This window comes from Rhinatrema bivittatum, chromosome 2 (genome assembly GCF_901001135.1).
Source record: "Rhinatrema bivittatum chromosome 2, aRhiBiv1.1, whole genome shotgun sequence".
Lineage (NCBI taxonomy): Eukaryota > Metazoa > Chordata > Amphibia > Gymnophiona > Rhinatrematidae > Rhinatrema > Rhinatrema bivittatum.
In genome coordinates, this window is record NC_042616.1 from 459311355 (window position 1) to 459337031 (window position 25677).

General features: G+C 44.5%; 1 protein-coding gene across 3 annotated transcripts in view; it reads left to right on the plus strand.

Annotated features, from left to right (window-relative positions):
* Nucleotides 1-25677, plus strand: part of XPNPEP3 (X-prolyl aminopeptidase 3) — a 120608-nt gene that overhangs the window by 21620 nt on the left and 73311 nt on the right. For all 3 annotated transcript variants that reach the window (XM_029590449.1, XM_029590450.1, XM_029590452.1), the window contains exon 4: nucleotides 7174-7581. In XM_029590449.1, coding sequence (XP_029446309.1) covers nucleotides 7174-7581 — 408 coding nt within the window. The remainder of the gene's footprint in view (nucleotides 1-7173; nucleotides 7582-25677) is intronic.

Here is a 25677-nt window from a genome sequence, read left to right on the forward strand (position 1 = left end):
GAGTACTGGTTACCTGATAGCGACCTGAAAGAAGCAAAAGAGGCTCCCGAGGAGCGGATACCCCGTTAGCAGAAAGAGTCCAATAGAAGTTGGAAAGGCAGAGTAGCTGGGTACAGAGAGTGAATCCCATCCGTAAGAATCACCCTTGCTAACTCAATGGGTAGCAATAAACTGTAGACTTAAATATCCAGGCAGCGTGACGTCATCACAGGGGGACGTTCCTGAGGAACGCGCCAATGAGGAAATAAGAATGAGGGCCGCGCAGCGCACATGCCCTAAGGTACCTGTAGAACATGGCGGGAGGCAGCGCCCAAGCTGGTCCGGGGACGCCGGAGAGGACAGCAGGCAGACACCGCGGCAGCCAAGCGTCCGTGAAGAGCAGGAGGAGCCGCAAAAAAGGAAAGGTAGGCGGAGTGAAGCCGTCGGGAAGTGATGGTCGCAACAATGTATGACTGAGGTGAGGAATTTTACTAGTAGGTAGGGATTTGTATCAATCTTCTTTGTTACATTTTCTCACTCTCAATAGGATGTGCATTGCTGCTGCACTGCTGCCTTTTCATAGGAAGGGCTATTTCTATTTAAATTCTTGGAATTAGTCTTGCAGTGGTATGGAAGGTTTGCCACAGGTTTTTCCCAGGTTTTGTATTTTACAATATACCTGGTAGTAAGGGAGTTTGTGTTTCTGTTACTGAGATAGCACCAGAATCAGAATATCTTTTTTATATAGCGAGTTGTATTTGAAATATCCTAGTTTATTTATTTATTTATTTATTTAAAATTTTTATATACCGACATTCATCCAGGATATCATATCGGTTCACATTGTAACGCAAAACAAACGCACGGCATGGCGCTTTACATTGAACAGTAAAAACATGATAACAAGGCATTAACGAGAGGGGGGAAAATTAACATGGGAAGTTTTGCAATAAAATTATAAACAAAGTTTGCAATTATATACATATGTACAAAAGGAAAAAAAGAACTATGAGGTTAATTTTAATCAGGCTAGGAAGTAAGAAGGGGAAGAGAAGGGAGGAGAGCGAAGAAAGAGGGGGGCAGCGAGAAAGAAAAGACCACATGCTATGCTATGGATGCTATGCATCCATTGTTTGGGGAGGGGGGCGGGTTCCTCTGGATGCAGAGTATATGTTTACATTTAGCCCTGTGATGGTCAAGTGTTCAATGCGTCACACCTGTAAGCATTATCTGCCAGATGTGTCTCAATAGAAAAAAGGTTGAGAGCCACTGGTACAGAGGTATAATGACATTCTCAATTCCTTTCCTAATAGTTCCTAGCATTCTGTTTGCTTTTTTGACCACTGCCATCTACTGAGCCGATGATTTCAAACTATTGTCTACGATGACACCCTGATCCTTCCTTTTCTTGAGTTTAACTCCTAATATGGAACCTAACATCGTGCAACTACATTGTGGATTTCTTTTCCCTATGTGCATCACTTTGTACTTGTCCACATCAAATTTATTCTACCATTTGGATGCCCAGTGTCCTGGTCTCGAAGGTCTTCCTACAATTTATCACAATCCGCATGTTCTTTCACTATACAGAATAAGTTCTAATAGTCTATACAGGGTCCACTGCATTAGATGGCCCACTCGGGGTGGAGTATTTGCTGGAAGCCTGCTTGTACCTGATTCTTTTGCTGCCACAGATGGCCTGAGATAGAAGATGGAGATGAGTGATGGGGATGGGAGAGAGGAAAACTAGGGTGAAGCTGAAAAGATGGAGTATAGGAGGAAGGCAGAGGGCACCTGAGTAAGAACAGGCCGAAGCCTGAAAAGCCAAGTCCAAAATGGAGACGAGTGGAATGTTGTAGAGCAGGCTGAAGTCAGGGCAGGTGGCAGGCAAGGAGAGTAACAAGGCAAGCATGGGTCAGTACCAGAAGTCAGAAGAGGGATGGTCAGGTAAGGCAAAAGTCAATTCCAGGAGACAGGTGGTAGCATAGCCAGGCAATGCAGAGGTCAATACCAGAAAACAAGCAGTAGCGTAGTCAGGCGAAGCAGTGGTCAAATCCAGGAGGTCAGTCAATGGAACAAGCAAGGAAGAGACAAACACAGGAACACGAATGGGTACTAAGGTCAGGAACAGGAAAACAGATGAGTCTGGAACCAGGAACACGGAGGGTACACAGGAACAAGCAACTCAGGACACGACCAGCATGGAGACCTGTTGCCAAGGCAAGGAAATGTTGGCTGGGCTCGGCCTTATATACCGGGATCCAGTGATGTCATCATCCAGGGCCGCGGGTGAGGTTCCCGCCGCGGCCCCTTTAAAAGAATAGCTGATGCGCGCACACACACCTAGGGAGGGGCGCGGTGCGAGACGGCAGCGTCTCCCCGCAGCACAGGGATATCTGCTGTGGTGTTAGGAGGAGCAGCCTGGGGTCGGAGGCACCGGCCACAAGAGCAGCAGAGCCAGGTGTTGGAGCAGGCAAATGGGGGTAAGAGGGCCTGGCCGCGGGCCTGCCGCAGCCGTCACACGCAACAGTACATCCCCCTTATGCCCCCCTCTTGGAGGTCTGGGTTTGCCCGGATGGGCACGATGAAACTGAAGAAGGAGGTTTTTATCCAGAATGTTGTGCGCTGGCTCCCAAGAGTTTTCTTCTGGGCCGTAACCTTCCCAGGAGAGGAGGTACTCTCACCAACGGCCCCTGCAGTGGATATCTAGGACTTCTCAGACCTTGTAGGTGGTATCGGACTCGGCGACCAGATGTGATGGTTCAGGTGCCTTAAGGGAAGGCCAGGAGAGAATCACTGGTGTCAACAAGGACACATGGAACATATTATGGATGCCGAGGGTTGGAGGCAACCGGAGTTGGTAAGTTACAGGTCCAGTACGACGGGTGACTGGAAAAGGTCCAATATATCTTTGTGCAAATCTTTGGGAAGGCACCTTGAGGCGAATGTATCGCATACTCAGCCAGACCTTCTGCCCGGGTAGAAACTCAGGAACTGGGTGATGATGGGCGTCCGTGGACTTCTTAGCCCGAGCCGCTGCCTGATGCAGACGAAGGTTAGTCTGATTCCAAATGGCTTTGAGGGAGTCAGCAGTGGTCTGAGCGGCCGGCGAGGGCACAGTCAGTGGGATAGGTAACGGAGGTTGTGGCTGCCTGCCATACACAATAGAGAATGGCGATACCGCAGTAGCAGCGGCGATGTGGGAGCTGTGGGAAAACTCCACCCACGGGAGAGGTTCTGCCCAGTTGTCTTGCCAATCGTTGATGTAGGCGCATAGGAAAGCTTTTAAGGAGCGATTCATATGTTTGGCTTGACTGTTGGCCTGCGGGTGGTAAGCTGTGTTGAGGCTGATGTTAATGCCGAACTTTCTGCACAGGGCGCGCCAGTAACGAGTGACAAACTGGGGACCTCTGTCCGAAGCTATGTCTTTGGGTAGGCCATGCAGCGGAACACGTGGAGAAAGAAGAGATGTGCAAGTTCTGGAGCTGAAGGTAGGCTGGGCAGTGGAACAAAATGGGCCATTTTAGAGAACCTATCAATGATGACCCAGATGACAGTGTTTCCTTTTGACGGAGGCAAATCCACAACGAAATCCGTGGAGAGGTGCATCTGCGGCTCCTCCAGAACAGCAAGAGGTTGGAGAAGGTCCCAGGGTCGACCGCCCGGGGGCTTCTGCTGGGCACATGTGTTGCAGGAATCGATGTAGGCTTTGGCATTGGAGACCATGGTGGGCCACCAGAAGAAGTGCTGAAGTAGCGCAAGAGTTCGTGGTCGTCCTGGGTGGCCGGCGAACTTAGAATCGCGGCCGGCACACGCAACAAATACAAAGAAGTGCAGAGTGATCATTTGAGTACAGAAATCCAAAGAAACTGTGTGTGATCGGGGGGGGGGGGGGGGGGGGGGGGGGGTAGAGACTGATATGCACGAATCGGGTGAGAAGCCTTGGAGTGATAGTGTCTGATGACCTGAAGGTAGCGAAATAAAATGTGACAAAGCAATGACTAGAGCCAGAAGGATACCAATAATGTGCCTATACGGGTCATTCCTGAGCTTACATCTGGAGTACTGTGTTCAATTCTGGAGGCAGTATCTCAAAAAGGATAGAGACAGGATAAAAGGAACCCACAGAGAGACAACTGAAATGGTGCAGGGTCTGCACAAAAAAAACAGATGAAACTTGAGGACCTAAATATGAATACCCCAGAAGGGATATGATGCAGACTTTTAAATACCTGAAAGGCATTAATAATGCATATGAATCAAATCTTTACTAATGGAAAGGAAGCTGTAGAATTATGAGTCATGTATGAAGTTCAAAGGGGGTGGACTCAGGGACGTCAGGAATTAAATTTCCCCAGAAAGGGTGGTAGATACCTGGGATGCCCTCATAGAAGAGGTGGAGAAGATGAGAACTGTAAAATAATTCAAAAGGGCTTGGGACAAGCACATAGAATCCCTAGCAGCTAGAAGATTGAAATGAAGAACCAAGGTGATTTGTAATAACCTTTGGTGTAACATTTTGCATGGAGGTAATCTGCACAGAGTGGCATTTACAGCCCTAAACAGAAGACATGGAGGTAACCCGCATGAAGAAGCAGTTACATCCCTAAACACCTTACAGAACAGACTGGATGTGGACCATTGTGGTCTTTATCTACCATCATTTATTATGTTATTATGTGAATGAATGTGGACTTCTGATGTATTGTTATTACTGCCTTACTTAAACCAAGGTTCAACCCAAAATAATCAAATACATAAAAATACCATTAAAAAAAAAATAATAATACATCAGCAGTTGTGTGGATGGGCAGACGAGAGAGGCCATATGGTCTTTTTCTGCCATCATGCTTGTCTATAATCTAAAACCACAACAGTTAAATAGAATTTTCTAAATACAATAAATCATAATTAAAAAAGATAATCTAAAATTGAACTAAATCGTACTCTCTACTCTCATGAAGGCATAACTCTAGGTAAGTTCACCATAAAATCACAAAACCAAAACATACAGACATTGATGGCCAAGATCAACACACCCTACAACGTGTGCAATCAACTGTTGGCTACCTCATCTCATACCACTACTTCACGCAAAGGGCAGCGTTGATGGCCTAGTCGCCGCTAATCACGCCCTAAGGAGCCTCCCAAAGGGGCATCCCCCTTTGGGACACCCCATTGGCGACACGGTTTACAAAGACAGCGGGGGAAGGGTGGAGTTGCAGTTTACTCATTTCAACCTAGGCAGGGAGAGCAGGTCGACTCATCCTTCAATGAGGAAAAAGGGGGGGAAGCAAGGTAAACAAAGCTCCCTCTCCTTCAGCGTCTCATTCTGCATGAGAAGAGCAAAGTGACCAAAGCTCCTCTCCTGCAGTTCTTCTCGACTGATCCTAGCTCAGCGTTTCCCACACTTCAGTCCTCTTGGTCTCCTGCCAGGTCTGTTTTCAGGGTGGCCAAAATATGCAACTACATCTCTTGCACGTTCATGTTAGATATGGAAATCGGGCAGTGCTGTGGCTCCTGGAACTTAAAGTGACTCAAAGCCAAAAGGGAAACTTCTTCCTCGTTGCTGGCAGATTATTAGAGAAGTTTGGATATATAGCGGCCTATACATTTTTCCCGAGAACTTATCAGGAGTTATTATGACAAGAACAAAAATGGGAGAAAATCAGGGTGCAAAAAATGGCTCATTATTTTTCTGGGTAAATATCTGAGTTTATTTTGGTGCCCAGAAGCCAGGACAGTAAAACAGTATTAATCAGTTTCTCTAGCTGCCCATTCAGCAGCATCCCTATGTCCAGCCCCATTCCCTGCCAGCATTTCCTTTTCTCTTTCCACACCCTCAACGAGAATTGCCCCCTCTCTCCCCACCATTTGCAGAAGTGTTCTTCCTTACCGGTGGTAGCCCCAGGCTTCTCCTCTTTCCTTTGGCAGCATGCTGAGTCTCCTGCGATTCTGCAGCACTGCATTTCAGCTTTAGTGAGGGGCCAGGGAGCCTGCAGGGAAGTGCTTGTGGTGGGCAGTGCCCTCTTCAGAATGCTGAACGGGCAGGCACTTTGGCTTCTTAGGGGGGAATAGGGGAGGAGGGACTTGAAATGCTGCATCAGTGGCACTGGAGGGCAAGCGCTTCCGTCAGTGGAGGGGGCAGAGGCAGGAGGCTTTTGAGGTGCTCTTTAATCAACCTAAAATCAGGGGGGAGATTAGTTTAAACGTATTGTCACCTTTGGGGAAATTGCATGAATTTAAGGGTGAAAATCTGTTTAAACTGATTCAGTCCAACAATGAGAAGGAGTTTTCCTTTTGTGACTCTACTGAGTCACTTAGTTTTGGGAGCCAGGTCTCAGCTTCAGTCTTCACAGCTTTCCCAACATGCCATTTCAGGATGTCTCAGTTCATCTAAGCTTTCAGATCTGCGAGTTTGGTTGAAAGATTGAGTCTATGGTGATTTTTATGACTTTTAAATTTGACACTAGCTGAAACATGTCCATTCTCGGGTCTAGAACATAATCCTGAACCTGGAATATGGTAAAATACCAACTAAATACAAGGAGAGAGGAGACAGAATATAATCTATAACTCCACAAACCATTTTCACATAATTCTTAATCTCACCAAATGACAATATCATAGATTTAGAGCTCTATAGAACTTTAATCACCCAGCTATGGGTGATATAACAGATTTGTTGGCTAAGTATTCTTTTTACTTTTGGTGTTTGGTGATAGAGTGTAAGATACGTTGAACATAATAGTATAAGATTCGATAAAGAACTATTAATACAATAAAGTAACAGTGTGTAGATACAAATGACAATAAATGATTAAAAAGAAAAATGCTCTAAAGGCTGAATACAGCCTGCGGCCCATTGCGTGGCGAGAGGCTGCAGATTAAAGTTCTATAGAGCTCTAAATCTATGATATTGTCATTTAGTGAGATTAAGAATTATGTGAAAACGGTTTGTGGCGTTATAGATTATATTCTGTCTCCTCTCCTTGTATTTAGTTGGTGATCAATTGGAGAGATAGCTGCTTCTTTTTGGTTGTTGTGATCATATGGTAAAATACTCCATTTTTTAAATTTTTTTGGACTTTATTTTATAAATTAAAGCTCTCTGTATAAGGTACATGATTATAAGTTGTAATAAGCACTATTTAAATATTTGAGTGTATATAATTTTTCTTCCTTTCCCTGCAGGAGAGGTGACTCCAGGGCTGACCCAGGTGGAATATGCCCTGCGTCGACACCAGCTGATGTCATTGATCCAGAAGGAGGCACATGATCGGGGAGTGACAGAACACACAGTCATCCTGCTCTCCAACCCAACCTTCTACATGACCAATGACATCCCCTACCCATTTCACCAGGACACTAACTTCTTGTATTTGTGTGGCTTCCGTGAGCCTGACAGTATCCTGGTGCTGGAGAGTATCCCCGGCAAGAGCCTTCCTTCTCACAAATCCATTCTGTTTGTGCCAAAACGTGACCAGACCCGGGAATTGTGGGATGGACCCCGATCAGGGACAGATGGGGCATTGGCGTTGACAGGTGTGGATGAAGCTTACACCACTGATGAATTCAAACATTTGGTGCCTAAACTAAAAGGTAACTGCTCTGTCATTGCTGGAGAGCTGGGGTGATATGTTGTTAAGTTTTACATTTTTGTTCATTATGTTTGTATTGTGAATTATTGTGATCTGTGTAGCGCTACCAGGTGTACACAGCCCTTCACAGAGACACATAAGAGATGGTCCTGATCATTTTACAGTCTAGTCAAGACAAACAGACAAATCACACAGATAACACCAAATAAGAGACTTTAAGTTAAAACAGTGAGGCTATGATTAGAAAGAGTTATTAGATGAGTTATAGGTGGGATTAATTTAGGAGGGGCAGCTTCAGTTGAGTAAAGCTGTAAGAAGCAAGGATTTTTAATAGTCTATATAAGAAAAAACAGCCAGTGGGGTGGGTAGGACTTTTAAGTCCTTTCCAAAAAGTTGGAGCAATACTGTACCCTTTAATGACATCCAGGCTAATTAGCATTTCATTCTAATTTAGTACAGTTCTACAATTCTAAAGAATCCAATATAAACAAAATAGGGGAAAATACTGTTACATCAGCAATAAAAAAAATCCATATTAGGCAGCAAGCATGCAGTTTCCTTATGTGACTAGCCAGGATAACTTGTCTATAAGCAGTAAAACTTCTGCAGACATGCTGAGTCTATATGCCTGCATATATACTATATATACTGACGCACACAGTTCTTTAAGCAAACACATAATAAACTGTTACAGAACATTAAATCAAATGTGAGACACCATTATCTATATACATTATATACCATAGAGATGGCTAAAAATGCCAACTTGCCAGTTTCTTGGCTTTGGTGCTCCCTGTCATAATCTTATTCTGGAATCTCCTTTTTTTTTTTTTTTTCTTTCATCCTCCTACACCAGTTCCAGATATGTGGGCTTTCTTCCACTGCTAATAGATGAAAACAGAGGGCGCCCCTTTTTCTGTGACATCACCACTGTAGTTACCATGGTGCGGCATGGTGTCTCCGGCAGTTGGCAGGGCATACTGGTCTAGTGCAGCGGGAGCTTGATTCCCAAGCTTTGGCCTTTGCCCAACCTAGCAGAGAAATTTTGGCTGGTCTGAGTTTGTCCGCCCATTCTTCTTTATTGACAGCAAACTACAGGCCAGGTTTCTGGTGCTTCCCAGTTAAATGAACCTGTGAAAGGCTCCCAGCCCCAGAGGAAGTTTGGTAAAGCTTAAAGGGTAGGAGCTAGTTTTTGGCCGATGAGAAGCTTCTGTTTTAATTTGTCCTCCCCATTTTTTTCTCTCCCCATCTCTGGCTTATTAAAGCTTAAAAAAAAGAAATAGAAGCTGCTTCTGCTGAAGCAAACACCTTGAGGAGGGGTTATCGTTTTTTTTTACCTGTTTTAGGAGCAGGGCCTGCCAGCCATCAGTGTCCTTGTCTTTAGGCCTGCAGTATTTCTGCATAGCTTCTGACCATTTTGTAATGGAGCCCTGATGGCATTGGAAGTTTTGTGAGCCAGCACTTCTGCTGTAATGCCAGCTCTTACTGTCCCATTTGTGTTGACAGCAGTAATTCTTCAGAGGAACCTGTGAAGGTCCCAGAGTCCGGCAGTGAAAATTTGGCAGTGTTTATGGTCAGGCCCTGAGATCCAGGCACAGCAGCAGTAGAGTTTGTCGCTGGAGTCTGTTTTTATTTCCTCAGAAGCTGCCATTTTGGCGGGAATGACTGTGGGTCATTTCTGCCCATTTCTCCTCCCGACCTGAGACCTTGCAACTTCGAGGAAGGGGGCCTATGGTGTTCTCGCATGTGGAGGAAACCTGTGCTGAAACTATGCCAAGCCCCTGCCCTTTCTCGCTAGGTGATTTTTTCCCCAGAATTGTTGCTTTTTTTTTTAGTATTTTACAACAGGCCTTCTGTGTTTACAGAAGCCTGATAAAGGGGGGGGGGGGGGGGGGGGGAGGAGGGTCACCACAGGTCAGGGCTATGCCCTGGCCATTTCAGCCACTGAATGTGGGATGGCAATAAGAGCCTAACCACAGTGATGTTTGGAGCAGGGGATTGCATGGGAGGGTATTCCCATTTTTTTTCTGTCCTGAAGGAAAATGTAGATGTAGACACTAGTCAGTCCTTACAAGAAGGGCAGGTGGCATCCGAGGGTGAGAATGACTCTTTCTTCTCCCTATTTGTTTAAAAGTAAAATTTTCTAATATCTCAGGTATGGGACCCTATACTGCAAGGAATATGTGGGTCATCTAAAGCCTTTCCTCTTCTTATTTCAAAAGGGCAGAGTATGCTCCTAATAGACTAGGAATCCCTTGAGTATAGTTTACAAGTGTTGAAGCTTCACCAAATTATACTCTTGCCCACCAGATGTTACACAATGCTTTTTTTTCAGATTTGGGTGCCTGCAAAATACCTATTTCAGTAATGGGGGGGACACAGCCCTCAAAGTTCACCAAGATAAAAAGATTTAAGTTCTATTAAAACATGCTTTTTCATTCACATTTTTACAGTTACATATCACTATTAGTGATGTCTATGTAGTTTGGGCACTTGTACTGGATACACAGCTCCCTGAAGGGCAGGAGGTGGCTTGGGCTGCTTTCCTGGAGGATGCCTTATATGACCTTATTGGAATCTCTTCAAGTTCTGTAGCCTTGGTTGCAGCATAATTATTATTGTGGCTATGCTACTGGGCAGCAGATGCTTCCTCCAAAACCTGTTAAGCAAGTTTATTTTCAAATGGGAAACTGTTTCTGTGGTGAAGACTTAAACTTGAAAAGGATCTAGGGTCAATTTCCCAATCATTCCGTTTCAGAAGAAGAATTCAGTCCTTTTAAGGGGCCATAAGGCCAAGAGGTGAATCTTCTGGTTTACTGTGTCCAGCTGTTTTACCCAGTGAAGGCTGGTGGTTTTCTTCCTGGGGGAGTGGGGGTTGCCTGTAGGCACTCATCTTCAGAAATTTTACCAGAAGTGGTCCCACATATCATAGAAATATGACAGTAGAAAAAAACCATATGGCCCATCTAGTCTGCCTATCTGTCCAATTAATTTAGCATTATAATCTTCAGCCCTTCCTTAGAGATCCCCAATATTTATCCCATGCTTTTTTAATTCAAATACTGTTTTTGTCTCCTCCACTTCCACTAGCAGGCTGTTCCACACATCCACCACCCTTTCTGTAAAGAAATATGTCTAAGATTACTCCTGAGTCCACCCCCTTTCAACCTCATCTCATGACCCTTTATTCTAGAGCCTCCTTTCCACTCAAAAAGGCTCAGCTCCTGTGCATGGAAGCCTTTGAAATATTTGAATGTCTCTATCATATCTCCCTTTCTCGCCTTTCTTCTAGAGTATACACTTTTAGATCTTTAAGTCTATCCTTCTGTGTTTTAGAACAAAGACTACTATCCATTTCAGTAACCACCCTCTGGACTGACTCCATCCTATTTGTATTCTTTTGAAGGTGCGGTCTTCAGAATTGAATACACTGTATTCCAAGTGAGGCCTCACCAGGGACCTATACACGGGCAATATCGCCTCCCTTCTTCTGCTGATCATTTCTCTCCCTATGCAGCCAAGCATCTTTCTGGCTTTTACCATCGCTTTCCTCTGTTTTAGCAGCAATTCCATTAGTTTGCTCACCATAGAGGTCAGATTAACATAGTAATGATGGCAGAAAAAGACCAAATGGTGCATCCAGTCATTCTGGCAAGCTTCTTATGGTAGTAACTGCTGCTCCGTGTGGGTTATCCCCAAGCCGTATGTTAAGGGTAGTGATATTAGAAATCAGAACCAATTGGCCTGTAGTTCACAGCCTCCTCCTACTTTTATGAATAGGAAACACATTCGCCCAAACGTATAACCTTGTAAGGTCCCGCCCAATTAGCTTGAAGTTTATTCTGACATATTGGGACTAAGACAAGTACCTGCTGACCCTCATAAAACTCTCTGCTTGGGGCTTTACGGTCATAGCAGGTCTTTTGTTTTGGGCTGCTTGCAAATTATCTCTGACAAAGCCCGTGGGTTCTAATCGCTGCTGCATATTGACTATATATTCAATTACAGGGGTGTCTGAGGTGTCAATTTTCCCTTCCCAATGTTCTCTTATTAGATCAAGGGGCCCTCTCACCCTCCGGCCATAAAGCAACTCAAATGGGGAAAATCCGGTAGACTCCTGGGGTACTTCTCTATAAGCAAACAATAGTTAGGGTAAATACCTTTCCCAGTCCCTGTCTCCCGATTCGACAAAAGTCTTTAACATAAGCTTTAGGGTCCCATTAAATCTCTCTACCAACCCATTAGTTTTGAGGTGATATGTGGTGGGACCTGCAGACTTTACTCCACAGTGTCCAAAGATTTTGGATCAGCTCAGACATAAAATGATCTCCTGATCTGAGAGTATTTCTCGTGGATATCCTGTTTGGGAAAATATCTCTAGCAGGGCAATGGCAACTCTCTCTGCTTCTGTTGAGGATAAGGCTACTGCTTCAGGGTCCTGGTAGCAAAGTCCACCACTGTTAGTACATATCTTTTCCCAGTCCGGCTTGGGACAGCTAGAGGCCCTACTATATCCACTGCTGTTCTCTCAAATGGTTCACTGATAATTGGTAGAGTTTTCAGGAGTACAGGGGAATGATCTTGTGGCTTACCCACTCTCTGGCATGCATCACAAGTCAGCTATGGCTTGATACTCCTGGCCAGTGTCAGTCTGGTATGTGTGCAGGTCACACCCTGGTGTCCTGCTAGTGGAATGTTATGTGCAGTCTGCAGGAGTTTTTCCCTGTATGTTGTCTTCCTGCTGTCCAGAGCCCGCTAGCATCAACAGGATCAGTCTCCCTGTACAAGCAGCCTCCCCCTTCCATATGATACAGTCTTTCCGGTTTTCATCTGCTGGTTGTCCAGCCCGCTGCCGCAGGGCTTCCAGGTCAAGGACAGAATGTTGTGCTTCCTGGAAAGCATGTCTCTGTCCTATGTCAGAAACCATAGCTGGAAGGGTCTCTGCTGGTGACTGTCAGATCAGGATCGACAGTCTGGTCTGCAGGTGTGTCAGAGGAATCAGGCTCTCCCATACTCACAGCCCTGATCACCTCGGGAATTGGTTCTACCAGAATCTACGGAGACCCCCTTCCCTGCGGCACGATTACCTGGTTCCACTTGGACTGGCTCAGAGTCTGGAACTGCAGGTGATCTCCACGGGTTCCACTTGTTGGGCCACCTGAGACTGACTTCAGGTTACCATAGCAGAAACATTGAGTTCGCTGTCAAGAGTCATGTTCATTGGACCCATGGTGATCCCACCCAGCTTTGGTACCGGCATGTTTTTCATTACTACTACTTTTCTGTATCTAGGCTTGGTATCACGGTCCAGGTATACTCGAGCAGTGGGTACAGTCCCTCGGGTTCCATTGGCCAGCATTCTATCTGCAGTACTTCCCAGAAGAATAGCATCTTCTGGCACTAGCTCTGGTCACAGTAAAGTCATGCTAGAGTCAATGTCCATAGGCCCAGTTACCTGGGTCTGATTCACCATTACTTAGGGTGCTGTAGTGTGGACACTCATCTGCCTCCTTGTTTGAAGAATATCCCATAACTCCTCATGGTGTTGCTACTGCGTAGACTTCTTCCCTAGAACTGGGACCGCCCACGAAAGCTGCTGTTGCTGTCACCGTCTGTCTTCCAGCACTTGTTCTTCCTGATGCAGCTGCATATAGATCTGTTGGATTTCCACTGGTGTGGCATCGGGCCCTGACAGTTCTCGGGGTTCTGCCAGTAGGGAGTCTGATCTTCCACCCAGAGTGGAACGCAGGACAGGTTGTTGCCCCCTCACTGGAAGGGGTGAGTCAAGCATCTCCTCATCGCTGTGGACATCCAGTTGCTCTTGTGTTAGGGCAGGCATGTCCAATGTCTGATAGTCTTGGCTATCCACCAACTTCCTGAGGTCATCCGCCATCATCACACAACTAATCTCCTAACATTGCCAACAAAAACTAAATGGGGAAGGGACCCTGCTGCTGTTGCACTCGTTCATTACGCTCTGTGTCTGGAGGTTGCAGAGCCAAAAAAAAAACCTCTGAACCACTCAGTGGGTGGTGACCCTCACCCCAAGCACTGAGCCTAACAATCCCACCGCTTCCACCAGAAAAGAACAGAGGTCTGTCACGAAATATGTAGCGCCACCTCTAATACCCACACAAGGTACCCATGTGGTCACTCTGTTTCCTGCTAAGCACTGCACAGACCCACCTGCACACATGCTTCTACACTGGTAACTTCCCACCCTGCCAGCTGAGTTTCTGCTTGTCTCTGGGAAGTTCCCCACCCTTTAGCTGTCCCCAGGTGGTTTCTAGGGACACTGAGACCCCTCACAACCAAGGGTCACACAGTTCTTAGAAATACACCCACAGACCAAATATACACAATACCAGGCTCGATAGTCGGTCCAAGCCAGACATAGCTAAGAAACTAACAAGTTTATTAAGAAAAAAGAGGAACAGTGAATGGATAAAAGTTTTTGACTTGCAAACAGAAACAGGTAACATAACAAGGATTAAATAATAGAAACTATCTAAACACTTTTCACTCTTACTAGTGCTTGGGGAGGTCAGGAAAAGGCTGTCACAGGAGTTAGAACAGGGTCTCAGTGCAAGGGTCTGTTCCCTCTGCACTCCCAGCTGGAACTGGAGAATTCCAGAACCTTCAGGGTGTGTTCTCTGTCCCCAGAATCAAATCAGGGCACACAGTATTAACAGTGAACGGCCAATGGCACAGCAGGGTGTTTCAATGTTTCAAGCACTCAGGGCTGCTGGGATGTGTATGCTGATCAAAGCCACCCTCAGTCAAGGCAGCATCTAAGCCTCTGCTTGAACTACAGGCAGAGATCAAATACCACCTGCAGGCCAGCTCACAGGGAATGAGCTCTCTGGGGAAAAGTGACACAAGGCAGACTAATAACTGCAAGGCATGTAAAACCCCTGTTTCACCACAGTCTGTTTGAAGTATACTGTAGGGAGTGGGTTGTATTGCTGTGGCAACTGGGTACTTCCACCATTTTGGCTTTCTTTCTGAGAAGGTTGCATTCTGGTTTGATCCCAATTTTCTTTGCAGTTTCAAGTGACTACTTTCTTCTATTTTATAAAGGTACAGTTGGAGTGTGTCGTCATTTTTCACCCAGATTTGTCATTTTCCTTTAAGGAACCTTCTTAGGTCCTTGGTTACTAGTGGGACCTTAATTTGGTTCACAGAGCTTTAGTGGGCTCGCCTTATGAGCCCCTTAACAGTACTTCTCTGTAGAATTTATTGCTGGATGATTTTTCTGGTGATCATTTGTTCAGCCTTGTCTTTCAGAAATCCTTTTCTGGTCTTCTCATTGTTTTCAGTATCTTGTAGACCAGTTCTTTTTACCTAAACTTGTTTCTGTGTTCCAGTTAAATCAAACACTGTCTCTACTGGTCTTCACAAAAGGAGAGTGTCATGGTAAAGAGAGGTCATTCCAGTTACAGGATGTCCATCAGGTTCGTAAGGCCATCTGAGAACACCAACTTCCTCCCTCCCAGATTAATAGGGTTTGGGTACGTCACACTTGTCTGAACTGGTGTAGCAGGATGATAAGGAAGGAAAATTTTAGAACTGTTCCTCTGAATTATTTGGACAGTTTTCCAAACTGGTGGGTCAATAATGGGATTTAGGCCCACTTGGACATCTTGCTTCCACTTTATATAAAGTACTCAAGCGAACTAAATTTTCTGTCTGTGTTAGAATACAGAATACCTGGCTCTCTGAATTAGATTGCTCAGTTGAAGATGTTGATTGGACTTGTGGAACTCTCTACCATATGAGTTTCTTTCTCTTGCAGCATAACCAGTTTGTTTTTTGTCATGCATCGAGTTGGGTGGACACCATGGAAATTTAGAGCTGGTTTTTTAAAAGGACACCATTGTTGGTCTTGTGATACACCTAAAGCCTTATCTCATATATGGTTTTTGTCCTTTAGTTAATGCATTTTAGAGGTCGGTGTGGGAAACCATAACACAAATTCCTAGTATATACTGTCCTATTAAGGGCAGCAGTCTTTCCAATATACATTTTGCCCTCACAGAAAAAGTTACTGGACTTTCTCTTGGCTATTGCAACCAATAGGATTCTCTCTAACTGGAAGATTAGTGATTTACTTAATGAACACTTCTGGTGGAATTCAGTTTGTATGTACTATAGATACGAGAAGGCTGTTGCTATTAAGTTTAATAGATTAGTCAAATGGTCTGAGCTGTGGAGGCCATTAGATCATATTTTATGACTACTTTGCTTCCACTAATTACTTAACTGGTTGGGTCTCCCTATTGCTTTATGTATGCCTCTATTTTGATTTTTATGTATCTATATTACCTCTTGAAATGTTGTACAGTTTTTTCTTCTTGTTGTTTGACACTTATCTTTAATAAAAGTATCTGAACTAAAAAAGGAAATAGAAATTTAGTCTTACCTGATTATTTCCTTTCCTTGGATCCTGATTACTACAGTCTAGGACCCTTATGGAAATTGGGCTGTCTTTGAAGCAATGCCTTGGTTTACAGAGATTGTTAAGAGGCAACTGGTGGTTCGCTTTTCGCCTGCTCTTGCCTTTTCTTCCTCTTTATTAATCTAAGATATGTTTAGCTGGATCTTTTCTTTGGAGGATCCTTTTAAGTGTTTCAAATTATGTACATGTTGTTTAAGCATTTGAATTAGTTGTTAGTTTTTCTTCCATGGCTTTGACATAAAAATACTGGCTTTGTGCTGGAGCTGCACCATGGTAACAACCAGGGATGATGTCACAGAAGAAGGTGTATCCCCTGTCTCAGTCTGCTAATAGAGGGAGATAACCATGTATCTGGACTCTTGTAGCAGGTTTCAAGGAAAATAAGTTAAACATTTTTTAACTTTTCGGACCAAGCATGCACTTTTAGATTAAACCATATCCTTCATAATAGAAATCTCTGTGCCTGATTCTGCTCTTGGTATACTCATGATTTCCATGTGTGATGGCATGACCAGGAAGGTCATGATGCACAGGAGCTCTTTGACACATTTGGATTTACCATGTTGGACAAAGCCAAATGAGAGGTAGTGTTTTCAAAAGCTTTAAAAATGTTTCTCCTCAGAATTAAAATAAACAGTAGAAAGTACGACATTCTGGATAGCCTCGGTTGTATCCCTAAGGGAACTTAGAGAAGTCATGGCAGCTCTGCTGGTTGATTTTTTCGATGCTTTTTTAGAGTCTAGAGTATATTCCGGAAACTAAAGATGGGTGGATGTGGTTCCTATTTACAAAAGTGGAAGTAAGGAGGCTGGAAACTACAGGCCGGTTAGTCTGACCTCTTTGGTGAGCAAATCAATGGAATCGCTGCTAAAACAGGATATACAATTTCTGGAATCCAGTGGATTGCAAGATCCAAGGCAGCATGGTTTTACCAGAGGTAGATCTTGTCAGTTGAATCTGATCAGTTTCTGATCAGTTGGATCAGGGGAAAGCGTTAGATGTAGTGTACTTGGATTTCAGTAAGGCCTTTGGCCCGTTCTGCATAGGCGACTTATAAATAAATTGCTCTTGATGTGAGCCCTAAATTGACTGACTGGGTTAGAAACTGGTTGAGTGGGAGGCAACAAAGATAGTGGTCAATGGAGTTTACTTTGAGGAGGGGGGCCTTGCTAGTGGTGTACTAAGGGATTGGCCCTTGGACTGATTTATTTATTTATTTATTTCGACGTTTTTTATATACCGCGGCACGTTAATAACATCACCTCGGTTCACAATCAACAGTAAATCAGCAACAAGCTTTACATTCAAAAAGAGAATAAACTCATGTGAACATAATAAATCAATTAAGAACAAATTAATGACATAGTTAAGCACTAATCAAATTAACTTCAAGATAATCATAATCAATTGATAATAATAATAATATAATCATAATCGATCGATCGGAGATGCCGAACAAGTAATAGGTGTTTCAGAAAATGGGGAAGAATGATTTTTTTCAACATTTTCATAAGTAACATTGCTGAAGGATTGTCAGGGAAAAGTTTGTCTTTTTGCTGGTGATACCAACATCTGCAACAGTGTAGACAGCCAGGAAAGTCTGGAAAACATGAGGAGGGATCTAGCGAAGCTCGAGGAATGGTCTCAGGTCTGACAGCTAAGATTTAATGCTAAAAAATAGTTATGCATGGGCCCGGTCCAAATGGGATGGAGCCCTTGAGCAACCTGCCTCCAAAGCAGTGATTTTGGGGGGCTGCATCCTGGGTCGCCACCGCTGTTCCCGATCCTATTGGGCGCCTGGATTCAGCATGCCGATGATGTCATTCGGGAGCGCTGGTCATGCTGGGTGACATTGTGGAAGGTGGACGGCAGTCATGGCCCAATGATATAGCATGCTTCTTTAAAGGCTGTCCCCAGGAGCAGAAATTCATCTTTCTTTGCCAGCGTTTACGGAAGCAAGGGTGCAGATGGCTCCTTCTTCGGCAGCATTTGTTGGCTCTTCCAAGTACATGGGCTCTCTCATCATCAACATCGACCATCCATCCATTGACTCAAAGAGCGGCTTGTTTCTTCTTTTAGCTGCCGCATAGGACTTCCATCCCCACGTGGATATTCGTTGTCTATTGGCCGGCTGAGCAGCTTAAGAAGGCTTGTAAAGAAGCTGGATCAGTCGAGTTGATAGCAGGTTCAAGTGGCTTCCAAATCTGCTGCAAGTAAGGCTATTTACGCACACAATTTCTTTGCTGGGTTGGTTTTTTTGCCGGACTTTGGAGTCCTGCTGCCGCTGCAATATCCTTTCTCACAACTAAGTGCAATATCCTTTCTCACAATCACGTGACCTGTGCATAGTCTCCCACTCCCCCTCCCATTTCCAGTTGTGTGATGGCAGAGAAGGCCCAGGCTCACAGTTTGTGGTCTGGATCCGAATATCTGACAGTCCCAGTTTAGTTTTGAAATCCATGGGAGTTGGGGGGGGGGGGAGGAAAAGGCCATCGAGGAGAAAAACGCACAAACAGACCAAGGAGGGCAGAGGTGAAGTAATGGCAGTAGAGAGGGAGCTGATCCCCCAGGGGAGATTCCACATCCACAGCCTGAGCCCTGGGGGATGGCACAGGCAATCCTTGCTCTTTCAGATGTTGCTCAGCGTTCACCGCAGGTTCCCCTGTTGTATCTGCATGCTGCCATCAAACACTGCCAGCAGCAGAGCCCACCCAGGAGCACACAGCTTCTGCAGACCTTTGTCTTTTATCCTTTCAGGATTTTCTTCCCTGCTCAAGGATGCCAGCAGCCATATGTGTTCTCGCCTAATTCGGCTCAGGACAACAGACCCGCTGGGGACAATGTGTGGACGGGATGGAATGGGCTTTTTGTGCTCAACAGGCACAGAGTTGCTGGTCCGTTGCCTGGTCCGCAGGCCAATGGACATGTGGACCCACCACCATGGTGGCAGAGAGCAGTGTGGTCCCATGGTCACACTTTCAATGCCTCCAGTTGGAGTGATGACCCTCACCCCTCTGGAGGTATGTGGCAGTGAGGAATGTCACCCAACGCCAGTCACATGGGTACTTACCCAGGTCTCCAGTGTGCATGGTGAGGTTGCTCTTTTCAAGCTCCAGATATACACCCTGCACCAAAAGGCAACGCTACACATCTTGTTGAGTGTGTGGAGAGGCAACAGCTAGAAATGGTGTGACTCCGATATACAGGCCACAGTCTGCAGTTGAGGAGCCGATACCAACTTCTTCAGTCCAAGTCAAGCAAGTTGTCACTGGGAGCAGTGCTGCATCCACAGTCTGGCTCACAAGCATAGTACAGCAGAAACTGGACACCGAATTGGCCTTAGATCGGATAGTGGGCCCTTTCACTTCTCCTTTCAACGAGATGATACTGTCGCCACTGGCTATAGTCCCAAAAATGGAGCCTGGCAAATATAGGCTCATTCACAATCTCTCATGTAGTTATACTACACTAGGCTTTAAGGGCCAAGAAGCTGATCCTTCGTGCATTGCAGTCTATCATTGGATCCTTGAATTTTGCATGCAGGGTCATTCCAACAGGGAGGATTTTCCTGCAGAGAATGGCTTCAGCTACTGTGGGTATCAGTCGATTGCATCATTTCATCAGGATATCAAGGTCAGTTGTCAGTGTAGGGTGACATCTCCATATGGGTATCCTTCTTGGATGAGTACAATGGTGTGTCGATGTGGCAAGAGCCCCCGCTATCCAACGGGGACCTGTACATACACTCGGATGGTTCAGGAGGATGGAGATTCAGAGTCTTCTGTCAAGGTGTATAGTGTGCAGCCCTATAGCCTGATATCTGGGTCCAGGTGGGGATAACTCAGAATGTTACATTCCTTGAATTGTTTCCCATACAGGTTGCTTTGGTACTTTGGAGTGGGAAGCTGCAGAACAAACAGATTGTCTTTTGGTGTGATGATCAAGCTGTGGTGCACATACTGAATAGACAGTTTGCTAGATGCCCCAGGGTGGTGGAATTGCTAAGGGAAGTGGTCCTTGCTAGTCTGCACATAACTACCACAGTCTGAGCACGCCATATACCGGGGGTCAGTAATGGGGTTGTAGATGCTTTGTCTCATTCTAAATGGGACTTATTTTGCAGGTACCTACAGTGGACGAATTGGGAACCCCAGTTCTGAACCACCTATGGATGATTGGTCTCCAACCACTAGGGACCTTCTCCAAGGATCCCTAGCTCCAAACACCTGGCCAGCGTCATGTAGAAGCTTTGATCACATGTGAGGAATTTTGGCACAGCACATCTTAGTTGCTGGACACATATCAGATGATTTGATTGTGAAACACATTTCTTCTGCTAAGGACATGAGAGTAACCAGAGGTTAAGTAGTCAAACATCTAGCCAGGTTATCTTTCTTTATGAAGGCACGTGGCTGGGGGATCCCACGAAAGCCTTCTTAGTTAAGAAGTTGCTAGATGGATGGATAAGAAAGATGAGGCCAAATATCGACCTATGCCGTCCGATCACCCATGATGTGCTTGTGAAGTTATGGCTGCTGCCGCCATCCATATGCATATCCCCCTTTGAGCCTAACCTTTTTTACCTGGCATTCTCATTGACCACCTTCACTGCCCTACGAATAAGCAAATTGGTAACTGCTGCCAAGAATGATGCGGGCTACAGTGGTATTCTCCTGAAGAATGTTACCTGCTCAGGATTCAAGGTTTACATACGAATACAGAGATCTAAGACGGATCAAGCGGGACGTGGTGCCATTCTCTGATTAAAAGGCATTGATTCCCAGATTACCTGCCCTGTGAAGAATATGGAATCTTACTTGGCTATCAGGCCCTCTGCAGGAGCGCATTTGCTGATTCAGGCTGATCGGATGCCTCTCACTAAATATTAGTTCACTGCCATTCTATGACAGGCAATATCGAAATTGGAACTGGATGCTAAGTATTTTACTTCCCAGTCTTTTCGGATTGGAGCAGCCACTAGTGCAGCACAGGCAGGCTTAAGGATAGACATGATTCCGCAGACAGGAAGATGGACGTCTGTCAATAGTTACATAAGGATGGAGCAGGACAGTGGTTCTCACTCACAATCTTAAACTATTGTTGCAGATCGGCCGTGGTGTCAGAGAACTGTATGGATCATTGGGCACTCCTTCATCCACTGGACAGCTAGGAGGGCCCGCAAGCACCCGTATGGACCACATTTATGTTTGGCGCTTTGAGGTGTTAACATCTTGTGGATCGGCAAGCATGGTATGCTCTGGGAACAGCTTCTACCCCATCTATGGCAGCAAAGAGATTCGTTGGCTGCCCCCAATGCATTGGTGCTACATCTAAGAGGTAATGACATGGGAGTTTGTTCTTGCAAACAATTGATTAGGATGATTAAGGCTGACCTTGCTGAAATAGTGTCTTGGTTCCTGCAGACTTGCCAATTCTGGTCAGACATCCATACCACACCCAAAATGGTACAATGTAAACTTTTAGGGGAAAGGGTGCAAAAGGTAAACCGAAAGATTGGCATCTGAGCTGAAAGGCTAGGAGGGTGTCAGATAAAGCATGGATGGGTCAACGTGCAATGTGAAGACATGTACAGGCTGGATAAAGATATATTTGTCAGACATTGGTTATGACATTTTCAATAATGCACTCCAGGAAGTTCTAGAAGACCTATTTGGGGTTGTAGGTGTTGGCTGCAGTTGATCATTTGGGGGAGGGGGGCATGAGGCAAAGATATCCCTACCTCATGCCTATGATAGGTACCCGAGCTGATGGCAAGATTTATAGGTGGCACTGGGGTCTTTCGCCAAGGTACCAGTCTGCCTATGACTGATAAGATGACAGCAAAGTGTAGTGGGGCATGAGTAAGCCTCAGAAGAGAGGCCCTCTTACTTGGAAGCATGGCGGGGGGCTGGAGCAAAGATCGCTGCCTTGCTTGGTTTATTCACGGTAGGAGGCATGAAGTTAGCAAGTAGCACATTTAAGACTAATTGGAGAAAATTCTTTTTCACTCAAACCACAATAAAGCTCTGGAATTTGTTGCCAGAGGATGTGGTTAGTGCAGTTAGTGTAGCTGGGTTCAAAAAAGGTTTGGATAAGTTCTTGGAGGAGAAGTCCATTAATGGCTATTAATCAATTTTACTTAGGGAATAGCCACTGCTATTAATTGCATCAGTAACATGGGATCTTCTTAGTGTTTGGGTAATTGCCAGGTTCTTGTGGCCTGGTTTTGGCCTCTGTTGGAAACAGGATGCTGGGCTTGATGGACCCTTGGTCTGACCCAGCATGGCAATTTCTTATGTTCTTATGTTCTTATGTGGTGGGCATAGAGCTCAGGTATGGGTTTGTTAATTGTTAATGTGTTCTTGAAAGAAAGCTGCGTCCTGTACTTCCAATTTACACTTCCTATTTTTATTTTGATTATATCTTGGTTCCCTTGCTCTGTGTGTGGGTATGGATGTGGCAGAGTGGATTTGGCGGGCATTACATTTGTGGCTGCCAGTTAATGTATTAAGGCTGCAAAAACCCCAGGGAGAGGTACAGTATATGGGGTGACATTCTTCTAAGCACAAAAGAAGAGTGGGATCTGAGAGTGATCATATCTGTTTATCTCTTAAGGTGGCCAAACAGGTAGATAAGGCAACAGCAAAAGCCAGAAAAATGCTTGGGTTCATAGGGAGAGGAATGGTCAGCAGAGAAAGGGAGGTGATATTGCCCCTGTATATGTCCCTAGCAAGACCTCATTTAGAATGCTGTGTTCTTTTCTGAAGACTGCACTTTTAAAAGGATATAAACTAGTTGGAGTTAGTCCAGAGAGTGGCTACCAACATGGTCAGTAATCTTTGTTCCAAAGCACATGGAGACAGACTTAAAAGATTTAAACACATATAGCCTGGAGGAAAGGCAAGGTAAGGGAGATATGAACAGGAGGCAAGCCACTTTCTTTGGAAAGGAAACTCTAGAATGAGGGGTCATGGGATGAGGGTAAAAGGAGGTAGACTCAGGAGTAATGTAAGGAAATAATTTTTTTTTTTTTGTTTTAATAGTGGATGCATGGAACAGCCTCCCCATGGAAGTGGTGGAGACGAGAACAATATATGAATTCAAGAAAGTGTGGGGATAAATACGGGATATCTGAGAGAGTTGGGAGCGTGGGCATAGTAGGTAGACTAGATGGTCTTTTTCTGCTGTCGCGTTTCTATGATGTCAGTACCAGGAAAAATAGTTGAAACTATTCTAAAGAACAAAATTACTGAACATATAGATAGACATAATGTAATAAAACAAAATCAACATGGATTTAGCCTCATCAATTTGCTACATTTTTTGAAAGCCTGAATAAACATATGGTTAAAAGTAAGCCAGTTGATATAAGCTGGATTTTCAGAAAGCGTTTGACAAAGTACCTCATGAGAGACTCTTGAGGAAATTTAAAAGTTATGGTATAGGAGGCAATTCTATTGTGGATAGAGAACTGGTTAAAAGATATAAGACAGAGAATAGAGCTAAATGGTCAATTTTCTCAATGGAGAAAGGTAAATAGTGGAGTGTCCCAGGGATCTGTATTAGGACCACAGCTTTTTATCACATTTATAAATAACCCAGAAAAGCAAACGAGTGAGGTATTCAAATTTGCTGATACAAAATAATTCAAAGTTGCTAATTAACAAAGAGGACCCTGCAAGACTGGGAAACTGGGCATCCAAATGGCAGATGACAATTATTGTGGACAAGTACAAAGTGATGCATGTATGGAAGAGCAACCTGAATTATAGCTACACAATACAAGGTTCCACATTGGGAGTCACCACCAGGAAAATGATCTAGGCTTCATCATGGATAATATGTTGAATTCTCTGCTTGTTGTGCAATGACAGCCAAGAAAGCAAATGGAATGCTAGGAATTATTAGGAAAGGAATGGAGAATAAAACAGAAAATATCATAATGCCCTCTGTTACTCCATGGTGCGACCACACCTTGAGTATTGTGTGCAGTTCTGGTCACTGCATCTCACAAAAGATATAATAGAGTTATAACAGGTACAAAGAAGGGCAACCAAAATGATAAAGGGAATGGAATGATTCTAAAAGGAAAGGCTAAAGATGTTAGGGCTGTTCAGTTTGGAGAAGAGATGGCTGAGGGGAGATATGATACATAGAGATGTGCATTTGTTGGTCCATTTGTTTCATTCATTTTGGTGATGTGTATATCTCACAAACGGAGGGTAGGCGCAAAACCTTATGGTGTGCGTGCATGTAGGTGGCCACCTACATGTGCACATACCATCAGTTTTGTGCGCCTACTTTCTGTTCGAGATACGCATGTACCACCAAAATGAATGGGCCAACAAATGTACATCCTGGATGATAGAGGTCTATATAATAATGAGTGGAGTGGAGCTGATAAATGCAGATTGGTTGTTTACTCTTTCAGAAAGTACAAAGACTATTCAATGAAATTAATAGGTGATACATTTAAGACACATAGGAGAAAATATTCTTTTACTCAATGCATAATTGAACTCTGGAATTTGTTGCATGAGGTTGTGGTAGAAACTGTTACTGTGGCTGGGTTTAAAAAAGGTTTAGACAAGTTCCTGGAAGAAAAGTCCACAAATCATTATTAAGGTGGATTTGGGGAAATCCACTGCTTATCCCTGGGATAAGCAACATGGAATCTATCTGTCCCTTGAGATTTTGCCAGGTACTTGTGACCTGGATTGGCCACTGTTGGAAACAGGATATTGACCTTTGGTCTGACCAAGAATGGCAAATGTTATATTCCTATGTTTCATATATTTTTTATGGGAAAAGTGCCAATATTGCCCTCTCTTCCCCGCCCTCCCCCAAAGCACTCCCAAACTTAGAAACCCAGAAAGGTTAGATGTTATTTCCCACCCCCATTCTCTACCTCCACAAGTATAGCTGTTTAAAAATTATTAGGAGGGAAAGAGGGAACACATATAAAAACACACAAACCAAATCACACGCAGACATTTGGTACCTCCCTTCATATAGAACTGAGGTTAAAAAGCAGGGTGAATTACATTTTTGTGTTATTACTATTGTTAAGTGCCCAAGCCTGGAATTGGGATGCTGTGATGCAGCAGACCACCTTTTGGCCAATAGGATGTGATGGTGTCACAAAATTAGATAACGTCGCAGTGATCAGTGACATCGCAAAGATACCCTTTCCCTGAACATTAAAAGCAGACACAAACCATCTGACATAGTCATAGTAGGAATTCTTTTCAGCAAATGATATACACACAAATTAAAAATCAGTATCCTATGAAAATTTCCTTCCTCTCCCCATCTGTCTCTGATAGTTCGTGGCTTGCTGGCTGGTGCTTCTCTCAGTAGCTAAGCCCTGCCATCTTCACCACACGTGTAAGGTGGAAGCTGCTTTTATATGTAGTCTATGTTCATGTTAAAGCTGCTTAAGTTCAGAAGAATGAGGTGAGTTCTTTTCATACCTGTATACAGTAACCATCGCTCATATGATATATTGGGGGTAGCCAACTCTGGTCCTCGAAAGCCACAAACGGGCCTAGTTTTCAGGAAACCCATAATGAATATGCATGAAAGAGATTTGCGTTCACTGCCACCACTGTATGCAAATTCTAGCTCATGTATATTCAT